Source organism: Mesoplodon mirus (assembly GCF_964341445.2).
Source record: "Mesoplodon mirus genome assembly, chromosome: 5".
Classification (NCBI taxonomy): domain Eukaryota; kingdom Metazoa; phylum Chordata; class Mammalia; order Artiodactyla; family Ziphiidae; genus Mesoplodon; species Mesoplodon mirus.
The window spans coordinates 102,539,851-102,558,875 of NC_138980.1; the positions used below are offsets into that span (position 1 = coordinate 102,539,851).

Consider the following 19,025-nt stretch of genomic DNA (forward strand, 5'->3'; position numbering starts at 1 on the left):
GAACTGAGTGGTCTTGAGCTATTATACATGAAATAAACACATCTTTCCTTAAATAATTAAGTGAATTAAAATTTATTAAAAACATTTTATATGGCTGTGAAATAAATGAAAGTGCCTCAGTTCTGCATAAAAGGAATGCTGAGAGGCAATCACATCTAGTTTGAGATCACAGAAGAAATTTCAGAGGTCTAGAGCAGGGGTCCCCAACCCCTGGGCCGTAGACCGCTACTGGTCCACGGCCTGTTAGGAACTGGGCCACACAGCAGGAGGTGAGTGGCAGTCGAGCAAGCAAAGCTTCATCTGCAGCTCCCTATCTCTCCCTGTCGCTCCCCATCACTCTCATTACCGCCTGAAACATCCTGCCCCCCCCACCCCATCTGTGGAAAAATTATCTTCTACGAAACCAGTCCCTGGTGCCAAAAAGGTTGGGGACCACTGGTCTAGAGTACAAGTGGAGCTAGCTGCCTTCCCAAGGATTTTTAATCAGTGATGGAAAATAAAAACAAACAAATTGAAAATCGGGCCGCTTAGAGTAAACAGGGAGTTTGGCCAACAGACCTAATTCTGTGTATATGTTCTCATGTTTTTGATATGTCAAAATAATTGGTCAGTACAAAAATTTAATTTGGCTAAAGAAACAGAACTTGAGTGTATTAAATATTCTCGTGCCCTCGGTAGTTTTGACTCACAGATATCCATCGTTTAAAAATTGGGCACTTCACTTTTATGAGATTAAGAATAACATGTGAAATAATGCTTCGTAAATGCTTGCTACACATTCTGGATACTTTTGATGACTGTAATCCCTGAGAAGATTTTTTAAAAAGGAAAGTTAAGAATGTGTGATTGCAAATCTATTTATAATCTTGCTCAATCAGCAGTATTGCTACTAGTAACGCTGTGAAGTTCACAACAAGTCTACTGAATTGCTGGAGTGTAACACAGCTGGTTGGTTATTTTGGCTTCCTTAATGCTTGCCCTGATTATGTGACATTCAGCTAATTATATGACTAGATATCTAACTCAACTACAAAGAAGTTAATTTGCTGGCCACATGTGGACATGATGTTAATCTTTCCTTCCAGTGAAAAATTAGACATAGTCACTCCAGGGAAAATGAACAAGCAGGCTGTGGAGGCAGCATAGTTCATATTTTACAGTGTGTCCTTCTGTCATGCTATTTCCAGTACCTCTGTTTCCATCCCTCACAAAGTCTGGTTGGGCTGTGCTTAGGTCATAAAAACTTTACAGTAAAGCTCAGGTGGATTGATTACTCTTTGATCTCCTGGTGCTCTTTCAGTTTATATCACAGCCATTTAGCATTCTTTGACTACATCAAATATATTGGTTCCTCTCCTAGAACCAACCCTATTCTCCAGAAATATTGTTATTCTGTTCGTTTCCTTTTGCTTCCAAGGTGGAAACTTCCTGTCTTTCAGCACCCAATTTTATTGATGACTATCTTATTAGCTCTTAAATGGCACATGGCCAGACAATCCTGTTTCAGAAACACGCTGAATCAGTCCTAAAAGAGTGGGTGTTAGCAAACATGGGTGTGGAGGGGCTTTTAAATATGTCATAAGAAAAAGTAATGAAAAGCATGAAGTAATTAAGTGATTTTTTTTCCTGAAAAGATAATTCAGTGGGATGTTATTTTGGCTTTCTTTAACAGGGTTGGCTCTGATTATTTTTACAATTATAGAGAAAATGAAGTATAGATTTTTTTTACTATGGTGGAAATCCTCTGAAAAGAATCGCTGAGGAATTATTACAGCAAAAAGATCTGTCTGAAGCCATCTCCCCTGACAGGAACATGTTAACTGTCATGTTAACAAGTGTTGTTTATTTTTTACCTGAGGAAGGAGAAGTGTTTGTACCAATGTTGTTCAGAAACCATTTCCTCACAGTATCCAAATTCATCTTCTAATCAGCTTGCTTAGAATTTTAGACTATTTTTAACTGGTATGGAGCACATTTTAGGACTTCAAAAATTATCATATCCTCAGTCTTCCATGAGTTCCACTGTAAGATGTTCAGTTTGCTTCTGTTCACATGTAGCTGTTCTTTCCCAGGGCAGTCCCATTCCTAATATTCTTACTGTGAGGGGAGTGAATAATAACTAATCTCCAGTAGTGCATGGATCATGGATAGAGACAAATAAATACTCTATCATGTAATATAGTGGGTATAATTAAAGCTATATAACTTGAAATGATTGTTTCTAAATAATATGTGTTAACTTTTATTTGTTTTCTCTCAGTAGGTTATCCTAGATAACATAGATTTTGCTTAATTGTGTGAGATGAAAGATACTTGTTGCATTAGATAAATGTTGTCAGAGATCTAGGAAGTAATAAGATATATTAATTAAGAGAGATAAGGAAGGATATATAAACCAGTAATTTTAATAGCAGAGCACACACTTTACTTTCTAATTAAATTTAACTTGTTTGAGAATTTAATTAATGTGGCAAAATGCACAAGGAAGAGAAATGTGAGAAACTTTCATAATGCAGTCAAACCTGCAAAAATGCAGAAAGAGGAAATTAGTTTCTCTTCCCTTCCCTTGAAAGGCTGATATAAACAATGAAAAAGAAAAGAAAGAAATCTGTGTGTGTGTGAGTGTTTTCATGAATGTATAGATTCAATTGATTTTTTTCCAAATTAGTAAACTCTTGTTTGTTAAAAATCTAATTTTTCACTTATCAACTAATTAAAATGTGCCCTTTTTAGCAACTTAAAATATTGTAAAATTAAAAAAGCTATTTTTTAAGTTACATCAAATCCAAAGGTCTATGTGACAGAATCAAAGAAGCATCACAAATTGGTTGAAGGCAAAATTCAAGGTGCTTTCCAAAGCTTTCTTGTAATACAGGAATGAAATCAGGTTACAAGAATAAAATCTGACCCAGGTACTTTCTGAGGCCCTGGAGCTTTGGTAGTGAGAACAGGGCAACAAATTCTGTCCCTCCTCCACAAAGGCACATGGCCTTTTAGTAGGGAAAACAGGCATTTTGAAGAACAGAAAGATATTTGATCCTATAGTAGAGGCTTTTCTGCATTAGTTAACATCTCAAAAAGGCATATTAAATGTGATAACTCCATTTTTCTAACTTTTCCTTCACATTTAGGCCTATAGAAGGCAATTACAAATATGTCTGTGGAAAACGTCATAAGGAGTTATATTTTTCCCTTAACCTCAGGGTACAGAAAAGCCATCTCCACTTACTTATGTTCATAAGCTTGTCGAAATGACTTAAGCTTGACAAGTGGTGCAGATTGGAGTATCAGGTCAAATGTGTTTTACTTACTAACGGAACAGCATGTGGTTTAGACTGCCTACTACATGGCAGAGCTCTTGTGAATTTACCATCATAAATTCACCTATTAGGAATTCATATCATGTGGTTTTATGAAGATAACAGCAATGAGTATTCTTCGACAGCAGAGTGAATTAATATAAATGAGAATTTGAGCCCCATTACTAGAAGTGCACATCTTTATTGAAGACAGCATTCCTGAATGTGTGGTGACTTACTGAAAATGTAATTTTACCAGGCAGATTATCTTTCTTTTTTTTCCACCTGGTGAAAAAAAAAATGCTCATTCCCCATTCTTCTTTTCATGCACACCATTTTAGGAGTGACTGTTTCATATTTACTTTTCATTTGTCCATTAATTTTTTCCTCTTCAGGTGTAATCTAGCCCCTGTGGTGGAGTTTGCTGCAGATGTGGGAACTAAATCAGATTTTATTACCATGAATCCATCAGTTGTACAAAGAGCATTTGGAGGCTTTCGGAATGAGAGTGACAGAGAAAAATTTGTGCATAGACTTTCCATGCTGAATGACAGTGTCCTTTGGATCCCTGCTTTCATGGTCAAAGGAGGAGAGAAGCACGTGGAGTGGGTTAATGCGTTAATCCTTAAGAATAAACTGAAAGTGCGAACTGCCTATCCATCACTGAGACTCATTCATGCTGTCAGAGGGTAAGTGTCTGGAAAGGACCAGTCTGTCCTTGGCACATGGTACACATAACTACACATTTTCCCCTAGACAGGAAGGAACCTCAGTAATTTCCCAATGGATATATGTTTCCATTGTTTTATAATGGCTGCTCTGTTTACTAACTTGAATCTCGTTTACGTGCTGTATTATTTTAGCTCATTCTCTTTCTTGAAAAAGCAAATATTTGAACTTGGCACTTATTTATATCTGCTCATGAAGAAACTACTGATTTTTATATTTTGCTGTGTTAAAGAGTAATAAGAAGTCATAGTATAATTCATGAATTTGGGGTAAAAACTACCAACAGAAGTGCTAAATGGCTAGTGGGCAATATTGTGGAAGCTTAAACGTTAGATGTATTTAAGGAGCAATTAAGTCCCAACTATAGTTAAGAGGCCAACTAGTGGTAGAGAAGGCTGGCTGAGATAATATGTCTTATTGCTTCCCCCCAGAAGTCATAGATGACATTTTTATGAATTAAGTCAACATTTCCCTTTTATTAATACAAGCTCAAAAGAAAGACCTAACAAGCAGACTCTTGCTTAAAAGTGGTAAATGACCAAAAGGCTAAGTTCAGTCATGCATACATATAAGTGTGTGTGATATGTAACACAAAGATAAGCAATACTGTATATTTATTAGATATCTACTTAATGTCAAATGCTGTAGATTCACAATGGAAGAGCTGATCACTGCTTTAAAGGAATGCATAGGCTTTATGGTAGAACCAGAGGCATGTATAGCTAGGTAAAGTATAAACAAATGGTAAGGGGGTATATTGTCTGAAGTGTAGAATTTGTTCCTCAGGTTAGCAAAGAAGTCCTAAAAATCTGAAATTTGAACTAAACTTTTAAAGCAGAAAATGATTTTAAAGAACTTTAAAGCGATTCTCAGGGGGAAGAGACAAGGAGAGAGAGAAGAAACAAGAAGGAAATGTATTGCATCATGAGAGGAAACTGAGGCAAGAAAATAATTAAATACACTGTACACTTGTGGAATAATGGAGTCCATTGTAGTGCATTGGAATACAAAGTTGGAAAAATAACTTGTGATCTGGTTGGGAAGATAATCATGAAGCACAATTAGATATGTGAATTTAGGAGAGTAAATCTTGTAACTACAGATTCTGTTGACAAGCAGAGGTGCTAGAGATATGAAGGCCATTTAGGCTTTTGATTAATTTACTCATAAGATGATAAAGACATAGGGCAAAATCAGTGGACCTAAAAAGGATGGGCAAGTTCAGGGGACCAAGTAAATACAATGGCTAGAAGTCCTAAAAGAAAAAGCTTTCAAAACCCAGAGTTAAAAATAGTTTGTTTTATATACTGTCACTGGGACTGGGCTAAGGTGTTTTCATTTTGTTTTGTTTTGTTATTGAGATATTTTCCTTCAAGGATTTACCATTTCCTTGTTTAAACCTTGAGACAGTTTTTTGAATTGTTATTCTGCACGCAACTAAATTGCATTCTTATAATTAGATCCTGGTTATTCAACATTCATTCTCTTGACATTTGGCATGAATTTCCAACAAAGGAACATAAAATAATGCATTTGGAAAATAAGCAATTTTTTTAAGCAACGGAGTCCTGAAATTACAATTTGCGTCTGAAAAAAAAAAAGATGCATTCTTGATAGAGAGCAGCTTCATAAAGTGTTGTTCTAAGAACACATCTTTTTAATTTTTTAAAGTTTTTATTGATTACATGTACTGCAGATATTTTTCCCAGTCTGTGGTGTGCCTTTTCACTCTTGTAATGTTGTCTTTTGATGAACAAGAGTTTAATTTTAACAAAATCTAATTTGTCTATAGTTTTTCTTCTTTAAAAATTGTGGTAAAATTTACACATAACATATAATTTACCATCTCAACCATTTTTAAGTGTACAATTTAGTGCTTTTAAGTACATTCATATTGTTGTTCAACGATCACTATCATCGATATCCAGAACTCTTTTCCTTTTGCAAAACCGAAACTCTATACTACCTGTTAAACAATTACTTCCCATTCCCTTCTCCCCCTAGTCATTGGAAATCACGATTCTACTATCTGTCTTTAAGATTTTGACTACTTTAAGTTCCTTATATAAGTGGAAACATACGGTATTTGTCTTTTTATGATTGGCTTATTTCACTTAGCATAATGTACATTGTTTCTTGTGATTTTTTTTAATTTAAATTTTATTTTGTTTGACATTAGTATAGCCACTCCTGTTCATGTATTACCATCATTTTTTATTTTATTTTTTTGGTTTTGTGTATGTGTATGTGTATGGTGAAACATTTGAATTTCTTTCTTTTTAAAAAAGAAATATACTTTTTGAGATATTTATTGTATAACAAATTGTTTTATTATTATGGTGAACCTAAAAAATAACATATCTGACATAGTGAAGTGTTTATTTTTATGTTTCTTTTTTCTTTTTCTTATTAGTCATCCATTTAATACACATTAGTGTATACATTTCAATTCCAATCTCCCAATTCATCACACCACCACCACCACTACCACCCCCACTGCTTTCCCCCCTTGGTGTCCATACATTTGTTCTCTACATCTGTGTCTTAATTTCTGTCCTGCAAACCGGTTCATATATACCATTTTTCTAGCTTCCATATATATGCGTTAATATACAATATTTGTTTTTCTCTTTCTGACTTACTTCACTTTGTATGACACTCTCTAGATCTATCCACGTCTCTGCAAATCACCCAATTTCGTTCCTTTTTATGGCTGAGTAATATTCCATTGTATATATGTACCATATCTTCTTTATCCATTCATCTGTCGATGGGCATTTAGGTTGCTTCCATGTCCTAGCTATTGTAAATAGTGCTGAAATGAACATTGGGGTGCATGTGTCTTTTTGAATTATGATTTTCTCTGGGTATAGCCCAGTAGTGGGATTGCTGCATCATATGGTAATTCTATTTTTAGTTCTTTAAGGAACCTCCATACTGTTCTCCATAGTGGCTGTATCAATTTACATTCCCAACAACAGTGCAAGAGAGTTCCCTTTTCTCCACACCATCTCCAGCATTTGTTGTTTGTAGATTTTCTGATGATGCCCATTCTAACTGGTGTGAGGTGATACCTCATTGTAGTTTTGATTTACATTTCTCTATTAATTAGTGATGTTGAACAGCTTTTCATGTGCTTCTTGGCCATCTGTTTGTCTTCTTTGGAGAAATGTCTATTTAGGTCTTCTGCCCATTTTTGGATTGGGTTGTTTGTTTTTTTTAATATTGAGCTGCATGAGCTGTTTATATATTTTGGAGAGTAATCCTTTATCTGATGATTCATTTGCAAATATTTTCTCCCATTCTGAGGGTTGTCTTTTTGTCCTGTTTATGGTTTCCTTTGCTGTACAAAAGCTTTTAAGTTTCATTAGGTCCCATTTCTTTCTTTTTGTTTTATTTCCATTACACTAAGAGGTGGATAAAAAAATATCATCCTGGGCTTCCCTGGTGGCACAGTGGTTGAGAGTCCACCTGCCGTTGCAGGAGACACGGGTTCGTGGCCCGGTCTGGGAAGATCCCACATGCCGCGGAGCGGCTAGGCCCGTGAGACATGGCCGCTGAGCCTGCGTGTCCGGAGCCTGTGCTCCACAATGGTAGAGGCCACAGCAGTGAGAGGCCCGCATAACACACACACACAAATATATATATATATATATATATATATCTTCCTGTGATTTATGTCAAAGAGTGTTCTTCCTATGTTTTCCACTAAGAGTTTTATAGTGTCCAGTCTTACATTTAGGTCTCTAATCCATTTTGAGTTTATTTTTGTGTATGGTGTTAGGGAGTGTTCTAATTTCATTCTTTTACATGTAGCTGTCCAGTTTTCCCAGCACCACTTATTAAAGAGACTGTCTTTTCTCCATTGAATATCCTTGCCTCCTTTGTCATAGATTAGTTGACCATAGGTGCGTGGGTTTTTCTCTGGGCTTTCTATCTTGTTCCATTGATCGATGTTTCTGTTTTTGGGCTGGTACAATACTGTCTTGATTACTGTAGCTTTGTAGTATAGTCTGATGTCAGGGAGTCTGATTCCTCCAGCTCCGTTTTTTTCCCTCAAGACTGCTTTGGCTATTTGGGGTCTTTTGTGTCTCCATACAAATTGTAAGACTTTTTGTTCTAGTTCTGTAAAAAAAATGCCATTGGTAATTTGATAGGTATTGCACTGAATCTGTAGATTGCTTTGGGTAGCATAGTCATTTCCACAATATTGATTCTTCCAATCCAAGAACATGGTATATCTCTCCATCTATTGGTATCGTCTTTAATTTCTTTCATCAGTGTCTTATAGTTTTCTTCATACAGGTCTTTTGTCTCCCTAGGTAGGTTTATTCCTAGATATTTTATTCTTTCTGTTGCAGTGGGAAATGGGAGTGTTTCCTTAATTTCTCTTTCAGATTTTTCATCATTAGTGTATAGGAATGCAAGAGATTTCTGTGTATTAATTTTGTATCATGCAAATTTACCAAATTCATTGATTAGCTCTAGTAGTTTTCTGGTGGCATCTTTAGGATTCTTTATATATAGTACCATGTCATCTTCAAACAGTGACAGTTTTACTTCTTCCTTTCCAATTTGTATTTCTTTTTCTTCTCTCACTGCCATGGCCAGGACTTCGAAAACTATGTTGAATAATAGTGGTGAGAGTGGACATTCTTGTCTTGTTCCTGATCTTAGAGGAAATGCTTTCAGTTTTTCACTGTTGAGAATGATGTTTGCTGTGGGTTTGTCTTATATGGCCTTTATCATGTTAAAGTAGGTTCCCTCTATGCCCACTTTCTGGAGAGTTTTTATCATAAATGGGTGCTGAATTTTGTCAAAATCTTTTTCTGCATCTATTGAGATGATCATATGGTTTTTCTTCTTCAATTTGTTAATATGGTGTATCACATTGGTTGATTTGCATATATTGAAGAATCCTCGCATCCCTGGGATAAATTCCACTTGATCATGGTGTATGAGCCTTTTAATGTGTTGTTGGATTCTGTTTGCTAGTATTTTGTTGAGGATTTTTACATCTATATTCATCAGTGATATTGGTCTGTAATTTTCTTTTTTTGTAGTATCCTTGTCTGGTTTATGTATCAGGATGATGGTGGTGTCTTAGAATGAGTTTGGGAATTTTCCTTCCTCTGCAACTTTTTGGAAGAGCTTGAGAAGGATGGGTGTTAGCTCTTCTCTAAATGTTTGATAGGATTCACCTGTGAAGCCATCTGGTCCTGGACTTTTGTTTGTTGGAAGATATTTAATCACAGTTTCAATTTCATTACTTGTGATTCATCTGTTCATATTTTCTATTTCTTCCTGTTTCAGTCTTGGAAGGTTATACCTTTCTAAGAATTTGTCCATTTCTTCCAGGTTGTCCATTTTATTGACATACAGTTGCTTGTAGTAGTCTCTTAGGATGCTTTCTACTTCTGCAGTGTCTGTTGTAACTTCTCCTTTTTCATTTCTAATTTTGTTGATTTGAGTCCTCTCCCTCTTTTTCTTGAGGAGTCTGGCTAAAGGTTTATCAATTTTGTTTATCTTCTCAAAGAACCATCTTTTAGTTTTATTGATCTTTGCTATTGTTTTCTTTGTTTCTATTTCATTTATTTCTGCTCTGATCTTTATGATTTCTTTGCTTCTACTATCTTTGGGTTTTGTTTGTTCTTCTTTCTCTAGTTTCTTTAGGTGTAATGTTAGATTGTTTATTTGAGATTTTTCTTGTTTCTTCAGGTAGGCTTGTATAGCTATAAACGTCCCTCTTAGAACTGCTTTTGCTGCATCCCATAGGTTTTGGCTCATCGTGTTTTCATTGTCATTCATGTCTAGGTATTTTTGACTTCCTCTTTGATTTCTTCAGTGATCTCTTGGTTATTTAGTAACGTATTGTTTAGCCTCCATGTGTTTGTGTTTTTTACGTTTTTTTCCCGGTAATTGATTTCTAATCTCATAGCGTTGTGGTCAGAAAAGATGCTTGATATGATTTCAATTTTCTTAAATTTACTGAGGCTTGATTTGTGACCCAAGATGTGATCTATCCTGGAGAATGTTCCGTGCACACTTGAGAAGAAAGTGTAATCTGCTGTTTCTGGATGGAATGTCCTATAAATATGAATTAAATCTATCTGGTCTGTTGTGTCACTTAAAGCTTGTGTTTCCTTGTTAATTTTCTGTTTGGATGATCTGTCCATTGGTGTAAGTGAGGTGTAATGTCCCCCACTATTATTGTGTTACTGTCAACTTCCTCTTTTATAGCTGTTAGCAGTTGCCTTATGTATTGAGGTGCTCCTATGTTGGTTGCATATGTATTTATAATTGTTATGTCTTCTTCTTGGATTGATCCCTTGATCATTATGTAGTGTCCTTTCTTGTCTCCTGTAACATTCTTTATTTTCAAGTCTATTTTATCTGATAGGAGTACTGCTACTCCAGCTTTCTTTTGATTTCCATTTGCATGGAATATCTTTTTCCATCCCCTCACTTTCAGTCTGTATATGTCCCTAGGTCTGAAGTGGGTGTCTTGTAGACAGCATATATATGGGTCTTGTTTTTGTATCCATTCAGCAAGCCTGTGTCTTATGGTTGGAGCATTTAATCCATTCATGTTTAAGGTAATTATTGATATGTATGTTCCTATTACCATTTTCTTAATTGTTTTGGGTTTGTTTTTGTAGGTCCTTTTCTTCTCTTGTGTTTCCCACTTAGAGAAGTTCCTTTAGCATTTGTTGTAGAGCTGGTTTGGTGGTGCTGAATTCTTTTAGTTTTTGCTTGTCTGTAAAGCTTTTGATTTCTCCATTGAATCTGAATGAGATCCTTGCTGGGTTGAGTAATCTTGGTGGTAGTTTCTTCCCTTTCATCACTTTAAGTATATCATGCCTCTCCCTTCTGGCTTGTAGAGTTTCTGCTGAGAAATCAGCTGTTAACCTTGTGGTAGTTCCCTTGTATGTTATTTGTCATTTTTCCCTTGCTTCTTTCAATAATTTTTCTTTGTCTTTAATTTTTGCCAGTTTGAGTACGATGTGTCTTGGCATGTTTCTCCTTGGATTTATCCTGTATGGCACTCTCTGCTCTTCCTGGACTTGGGTGGCTATTTCCTTTCCCATGTTAGGGAAATTTTCGACTATAATCTCTTCAAATATTTTCTGTGGTCCTTTCTCTCTCTCCTCCTTCTGGGACCCCTATAATGCAAATGTTGTTACGTTTAATGTTGTCCCAGAGGTCTCTTAGGCTGTCTTCATTTCTTTTCATTCTTTTTTCTTTATTCTGTTCCGCAACAGTGAATTCCACCATTCTGTCTTCCAGGTCACGTATCCATTCTTCTGCCTCAGTTATTCTGCTATTGATTCCTTCTGGTGTAGTTTTCATTTCTGTTATTGTACTGTTCATCTCTCTTTGTTTGTCCTTTAATTCTTTTACATCTTTGTTAAACATTTCTTGCATCTTATCGATCTTTCCATCCATTCTTTTTCCGAGGTCCTGGATCATCTTCACTATCATTATTCTGAATTCTTTTTCTGGATGATTGCCTGTCTCCATTTCACTTAGTTGTTTTTCTGGGGTTTTATCTTGTTCCTTCATCTGGTACATAGCCCTCTGCCTTTTCATCTTGTCTATCCTTCTGTGAATGTGGTTTTTGTTCCATAGGCTGCAGGATTGTAGTTCTTCTTGCTTCTGCTGTCTGCCCTCTAGTAGATGAGGCTATGTAAGAGGCTTGTGGAAGTTTCCTGATGGGTGTTGGGTAGAGCTGGCTGTTGCTCTGGTGGGCACAGCTTAGTAAAACTTTAATCTGCTTGTCTGCTCTGGATGGGGCTGGGTTCCCTTCCTGTTGGTTTTTTGGCCTGAGGTGATGCAACACTTGAGCCTACCCAGGGCTCTTTTTTGGGGCTAATGGCAGACTCTGAGAGGGCTCATGCCAAGGAGTACTTCCCAGAACTTCTCCTGCCAGTGTCCTTGTCCCTTGGTGAACCACAGCTGCCCCCTCCCTCTGCAGGAGACCCTCCAACAGTAGCAGGTAGGTCTGGCTCAGTCTCCTAAGGCGTCACTGCTCCTTCCCCTGGGTCCCGACGCGCACACTACTTTGTGTGTGCCCTCCAAGAGTCGAGTCTCTGTTTCCCCCAGTCCTGCTGAAGTCCTGCAGTCAGATCCCACTAGCCTTCAAAGTCTGATTCTCTAGGAATTCCTCCTCCCGTTGCCAGACCCCCAGTTTGGGAAGCCTGATGTGTGGCTCAGAACCTTCACTCCAGTGGGTGGACTTCTGTGGTGTAAGTGTTCTCCAGGTTGTGAGTCACCCACACAGCAGTTATGAGATTTGCTTTTGTTGTGATAGCACCCCTCCTACTGTCTCATCGTGGCTTCTCCTTTGTCTTTGCACGTGGGGTATCTTTTTTGGCGAATTCCAATGTTTTTCTGTCGATGATTGTTCAGCAGCCAGTTGTGATTCCAGTGTTCTCGAAAGAGGGAGTGAGAGCATGTCCTTCTACTCTGCCATCTTGAACCAATCTCAAAACATTTGAATTTCTTTCTCATTTCCTTTGTGTGTATTGTAGAGCTGTTTTCTTTGTGTTTACCTTGGGGATTTCATTTAAAATCCTAAAGTTATAACACTCTTATTTGAATTTACACCAGCTTAACTTCAATGACATACAAAATGTTCTTTCCCCACCCCTTTCCATTGTTGACATCACAAAATTATGTATGTATATATAGTGTGTCCCAAAACATAAATTAATAATTTTTTAATACATTAGTGTCCTAAATTATGTAGAAAACAAGATTTGGAGTTATAAACCAAAGTTACAGTAATACTAGATTTTACACTAACAATTTTTTAATGTATTTGTCTCTTAAATTATGTAGAAATAAATGAAAAATAGTTATGAATCCTTGTTACAGTAATACTAGCTTTTATAATTGCCCATGAATTTACCTTTAGTGAGATGTTTATTTTTCCACACATCTTCTTTTTTGATATGTTAAAAGTTGATTATCATTGATTCATAGAAATATAAAGAAGTCACTCTGTCCTATCTTACACATACACACACTCACTCTAACACACACATACAAATATATACACACACATATGCACACACTCCAGTGATATCTTATTAAGGTTGAAAAAAAATATTTTGAAGTACTCCTTGACTATAGGAAACTAATAAGAAAATTTAAGATTACTGTAGATTAGTACTTTTTTAATAGACTATTTTTAGAACAGTTTTATGTTAACAAAAAAATTGAGAAGATGGTGCAGAGATTTTCCATATATTCCCTGCCCCCACACATGCATAGTCTCCCACATTGTCAACATCTTCCACCAGAGACCTACATTTGTTACAATTAATGAACCTACACTGATACATTATTATCACCCAAAGTCCATAATTTACACTACAGTTCACTCTTAGTTGTACATTCCATGTGTTTTGACAGATGTTAAATGACATGTATCCACCGTTATAGTATCTTATAAAGTAGTTTCACTGCTTTAAAAATCCTCTGTGCTCAGATTCTTCATCTCTCTCTCCTCATTAACCCATAGCAGGCATTGATCCTTTTACTGTCTCCATAGTTTTGCCTTTTCGCAAATGTTGTATTGTTGGAATCATACAGTATATAGCCTTTTCACATTGGTTTCTTTCACTTAGTAATATATGTTTAAGTTTCTTCCATGTCTTTTCATGGCTTGATTGCTCATTCCTTTTTAGAGTTTAATAATATTCCATTGTTTGGATGTACCAGTTTGTTTATCTGTTCACCTGTTTCTTCCAAGTTTTGGCAATTATGAATAAAGCTGCTGAAAACATCTGTGTGCAGGTTTTTTGGGTGGACATAGTTTTCAACTCATTAGATTGCTGGACCTTATTATGAGTATGTTTAGTGTTTTAAGAAATTGATAAACTGTCTTCCAGTGTGGCTGTACCATTTTACACTCACACTAGTAATGATTGAGAGTTCCTGTTGCTCTACATCCTCACTGGCACTTGGTGTTTTCACTGTCATTTTGGTGATTTGGTCATTCTAATAGGTATATAGTGATATTTAATTGTTTTAATTTGCATTTCTTTTATGACATATGATGTGGAACATCTTTTTTTTTTTTTTTTTTTTTTTTCTTTTTGCGGTATGCGGGCCTCTCACTGTTGTGGCCTCTCCCATTGCGGAGCACAGGCTCCGGATGCGCAGGCCCAGTGGCCATGGCTCACGGGCCCAGCCACTCCGCGGCATATGGGATCCTCCCAGACCGGGGCACGAACCCGTATCCCCTGCATCGGCAGGCGGACTCTCAACCACTGCGCCACCAGGGAGGCCCTGGAACATCTTTTAATATGCTTATTTGCCATCTGTATCTCTTCTTTAGTGAGATATATGTTGAAGTCTTTGGCTCATGTTTTTAGTCAGGTTGTTAGTTTTCTTACTGGAGAGTTTCTTTTATATTTTAGATGACTGTCCTTTATCAGATATGTCTTTTGCAAATATTTTCTCCCATACCATTGCTTGTCTTTTCATTCTGTTCACACTGTCTTAATGAAGTCCAGCTTATCAATGATTTCTTTCATTGATTGCACCGTTAGTATTGTATCTAAAAAGTCATCACCTAACCCAGAGATATCTAGACTGTCTTATATATTATCTTCTAAGTGTTTTATAGTTTTGCACTCTACATTAAATCTGTGATCCATTTTGAGTTAATTTTTGTGAAAGTTATAAAGTTCTTTGTCAAGATTCATTTTTTTAATGGGAATGGACAATAGTTCCAGCACCTTTGTTAAAAAGACTGCCTTTTCTTCATTGTATTACCTTTGCTTCTTTCTCAAACATCAATTGACTATATTTATGGGGGTCTATTTCTGGGCTCTTCATGTGTCATTTGATCTATTTGTCTGCTCTTTGCCAGCACCATATTGTCCTGATTCCTGTAGCTTTATAGTAAGTCTTGAAGTTGGGTAGTGTCAGTCCTCTGATTTTGTTCCTCCCTCAATATCGTGTTGAGTATTCTGGGTCTTTGCATCTCTGCATAAATGTTGAAATAAGTACTTTTGTTCCTTAGATTCTGGTTTATATTTCTCCATTTACTACCAACAGCAAAACAATAAGAAGCATGGTTGAAATAGAGCATTTTCAGTAAATTAGAATCTAGATAGGATTATATATGATTAACAACCATGAATTCATATCGCCCTTTTACATTTATTTTAAATATAGAAAGTGCAGAACCTTTTACTAATTAGTTCATCAGTACTCTCTTATGTTTTGTCTTATTTACTTTTCTTCCATAAACATTATAAATATAAACTATTTCACTATTTCCTAAACAGTTTATTCCAAAGAACAACAGGGCCAAACTTCTGACTACTGGTGAAGTTAATGGTATGCTTTCTTTTGATTACTGTATTTTAGGTATTTTTGAGAATACTTATTTTGAATTCTCCAGAAAAAACTTAACTTGCCACTTTCCTGCTTACACATCTACATCTTTCCCCTCAAGGTCAAGTGATTGAGTTCTAAACTGTAGCCCAGGGTATAAAAAGTAGCTCTAAATTTGCCTTTCACCTTTCAAATACGTTGGAAATTTGTACTCATTATGTATGTGAAAGGTCATTTCATTTATGGAACTAGTGAATTTAACACATTAATGCATGCAAATGTAGCATTTCAACATAATGTTTATACTCCACAAAGCTACTAAAACTCAGAAAGAAAATAAGGAAGTGGGAAAACTGATGAAACAAAGAAGATTCACATGATATGAAAGCAAGAGCAAAATCCCCAAAGATCTATTCTTTAAGTATCTTTTTTACATGTCTCCGAAACCCTGTGGTTAATACAATTCAGGAAAATAGTTTAGAGAGTTTCATATCCTCTGTTGATTAGTAGAGTTTGTTGTCTCTCGTGACATGTTTATGCAGTCCGTGCGTTTTACAGCGCACGTAATCACAATGTTAAAATGCAAAGGTCCTTCCAAATACTGCAGTTACAAGTAGGAAGTTTAAGTGATTTGGAAAGCAAAAAAGTCAAATCCTATAGTTTTCATGTCGTCAGGCCTCATCATTTAAACTTTTCCTCTCTGAAAATTTTGATGGCTTACCAACTTTAAGCATCCATTTAATTGTAGATTTTTTCAAGCTCTGAAAATATAACCATCAATCACAAAACTCAATGATGTTTTTTAATGTATGGTCATTCTTCCCAAGCCATGTTAAGGGAAACAGGAAGGGAAGATATTGCAAGATTCTAATTTTAAAACAATCTTACCAAATAATGAAAGAGTAGTCTAATGGGGACAAATTTTAAAAACTATAGTTACAAATTAAAGTGAATACACCAATGTATTACACTGGTTTAGGATTGCAAGCTTTTCATTTGTATTTATTCAGAAGCCCCACATGTCCAATATTAATATTATTATTTTGTAATTTTCTTGTGAAGAATGGAACAATTTTCATAAGACTTTAAGAGTGAAGAGGGGATTTTGAAACATTAAAATGATTTGTTGAAATTTTAAAAATGTGTGACTACAAGATACAAAAATCAAGGTTTTTTCTTTATACGTTGATAACAAAATTATCAACGTATAACCTAAAATCTGAAAAAACATTTAACCCAATGATGTAATTTAATATGCAATTAAATTATTATATAAGACATATTAAAATATATTTTTACAAAATATATAATGTTAGACAAAAAATTATAGTTACTATAATTTGATTCATAATAGTCAAGTGCTGTTTTTCATAATGGGATGGTTATATTTTATTTTCTCATTTTTTTAACATGATGTAAAAAAATTAAACACTGCACAAAGTAGATCATCAGTTCCACTACGAACTACCATAGATAATTTCTTAAGAATTCTTCCAGGGGTCACCTTATCTTTGATAAAGGAGGCAAGAATATACAGTGGAGAAAAGACAGCCTCTTCAATAAGTGGTGCTGGGAAAACTGGGCAGGTACATATGAAAGTATGAAATTAGAACACTCACTAACACCATACACAAAAATAAACTCAAAATGGATTAAAGACCTAAATGTAAGGCCAGAAGACACTATCAAGCTCTTAGAGGAAAACATAGGCAGAACACTCTATGACATAAATCACAGCAAGGTCCTTTTTGACCCACCTCCTAGAGAAATGGAAATAAAAACAAAAATAAACAAATGGGACCTAATGAAACTTAAAAGCTTTTGCACAGCAAAGGAAACCATAAACAAGACCAAAAGACAGCCCTCAGAATGGGAGAAAATATTTGCAAATGAAGCAACTGACAAAGGATTAATCTCCAAAATTTACAAGCAGCTCATGCAGCTCAATAACAAAAAAAACAAACAATCCAAAAATGGGCAGAAGACCTAAATAGACATTTCTCCAAAGAAGATATACAGATTGCCAACAAACACATGAAAGAATGCTCAACATCATTAATCATTAGAGAAGTGCAAATCAAAACTACAATGAGATATCATCTCACACCAGTCAGAATGGCCATCATCAAAAAATCTACAAACAATAAATGCTGGAGAGGGTGTGGAGAAAAGGGAACTCTATTGCACTGTTGGTGGGAATGTAAATTGATACAGCCACTATGGAGAACAGTATGGAGGTTCCTTAAAAAACTACACATAGAACTACCATACGACCCAGGAATCCCACTACTGGGCATATACCCTGAGAAAACCATAATTCAAAAAGAGTCATGTACCAAAATGTTCATTGCAGCTCTATTTACAATAGCCAGGACATGGAAGCAACATAAGTGTCTGTCAACAGATGAATGGATAAAGAAGATGTGGCACATATATACAATGGAATATTACTCAGCCATAAAAAGAAACGAAACTGAGTCATTTGTAGTGAGGTGGATGGACTTAAGAGTCTGTCATACAGAGTGAAGTAAGTCAGAAAGAGAAAAACAAATATCGTATGCTGACACATATATATGCAATCTAAAAAACCCAAAATGGTTCTGAAGAACCTAGGGGCAGGACAGGAATAAAGATGCAGATGTGGAGCTTCCCTGGTGGCACAGTGGCTGGGAGTCCGCCTGCCGATGCAGGGAACACGGGTTCGTTCCCCGGTCCGGGAAGATCCCACATGCCGTGGAGCGGCTGGGCCCGTGAGCCATGGCTGCTGAGCCTGCGCGTCCAGAGCCTGTGCTCTGCAACGGGAGAGGCCACAACAGTGAGAGGCCCGCATACCGCAAAAAAAAAAAAAAAAAAAAATAGATGCAGACGTGGAATATGGACTTGAGGACACGGGGAGGGGGAAGGGTAAGCTGGGACGAAGTGAGAGAGTGGTATGGACATATATACACTACCAAATGTAAAATAGATAGCTAGTGAGAAGCAGCCGCATAGCACAGGGAGATCAGCTCGGTGCTTTGTGACCACCTAGAGGGGTGGGATAGAGAGGGTGGGAGGGAGGGAGATGCAAGAGGGAAGAGATATGGGAACATATGTATATGTATAACTGATTCACTTTGTTATAAAGCAGAAACTAACACACCATTGTAAAGCAATTATACTGCAATAAAGATGTTAAAAAAATTCTTCCAGGAAATAGACAAATAAATAAGCATTTTTTAAATTATATTTTACAGGCATAAATATATTATTTGTAAACTGTTCTAGATTAGAATCATGTGTACTCTTCTGCATTTTTTTTGAAGTTTGTACTTTGGGGAGTTTGCTCTTGTAGTTCTCATCTCTATTCCCTTATATTATAATGCTCTTATCTCTACTCAGATATCTATACTAGAGCTTAGTTGATTTAAACTTTAGATTTCTTTATAATTAGTTCTGGAAAAAATATTCAAACAATTCTATTTGAAATCTTTGCCCCTTGGCAAATATTATGAACATTATTAAAGTATTTAAACCAAAGATAAAATATCTCCCTTAATTATTTTATAAAGTTTTATGATCCATTAGTTTTATTATTTTAATTCTACTGTAACAAAAATGATGTCTTTGCCCTATTTTGTCACCACATTCTAATTATTAATTTGTTTT

At 35.9% G+C, this 19,025-nt stretch overlaps 1 protein-coding gene across 1 annotated transcript in view; it reads left to right on the top strand.

Moving 5' to 3' along the window:
• Window positions 1-19,025, top strand: part of ST8SIA4 (ST8 alpha-N-acetyl-neuraminide alpha-2,8-sialyltransferase 4) — a 106,197-nt gene that overhangs the window by 35,347 nt on the left and 51,825 nt on the right. Inside the window, exon 4 of the mRNA XM_082623125.1 lies at window positions 3,695-3,988. Coding sequence (XP_082479251.1) covers window positions 3,695-3,988 — 294 coding nt within the window. The remainder of the gene's footprint in view (window positions 1-3,694; window positions 3,989-19,025) is intronic.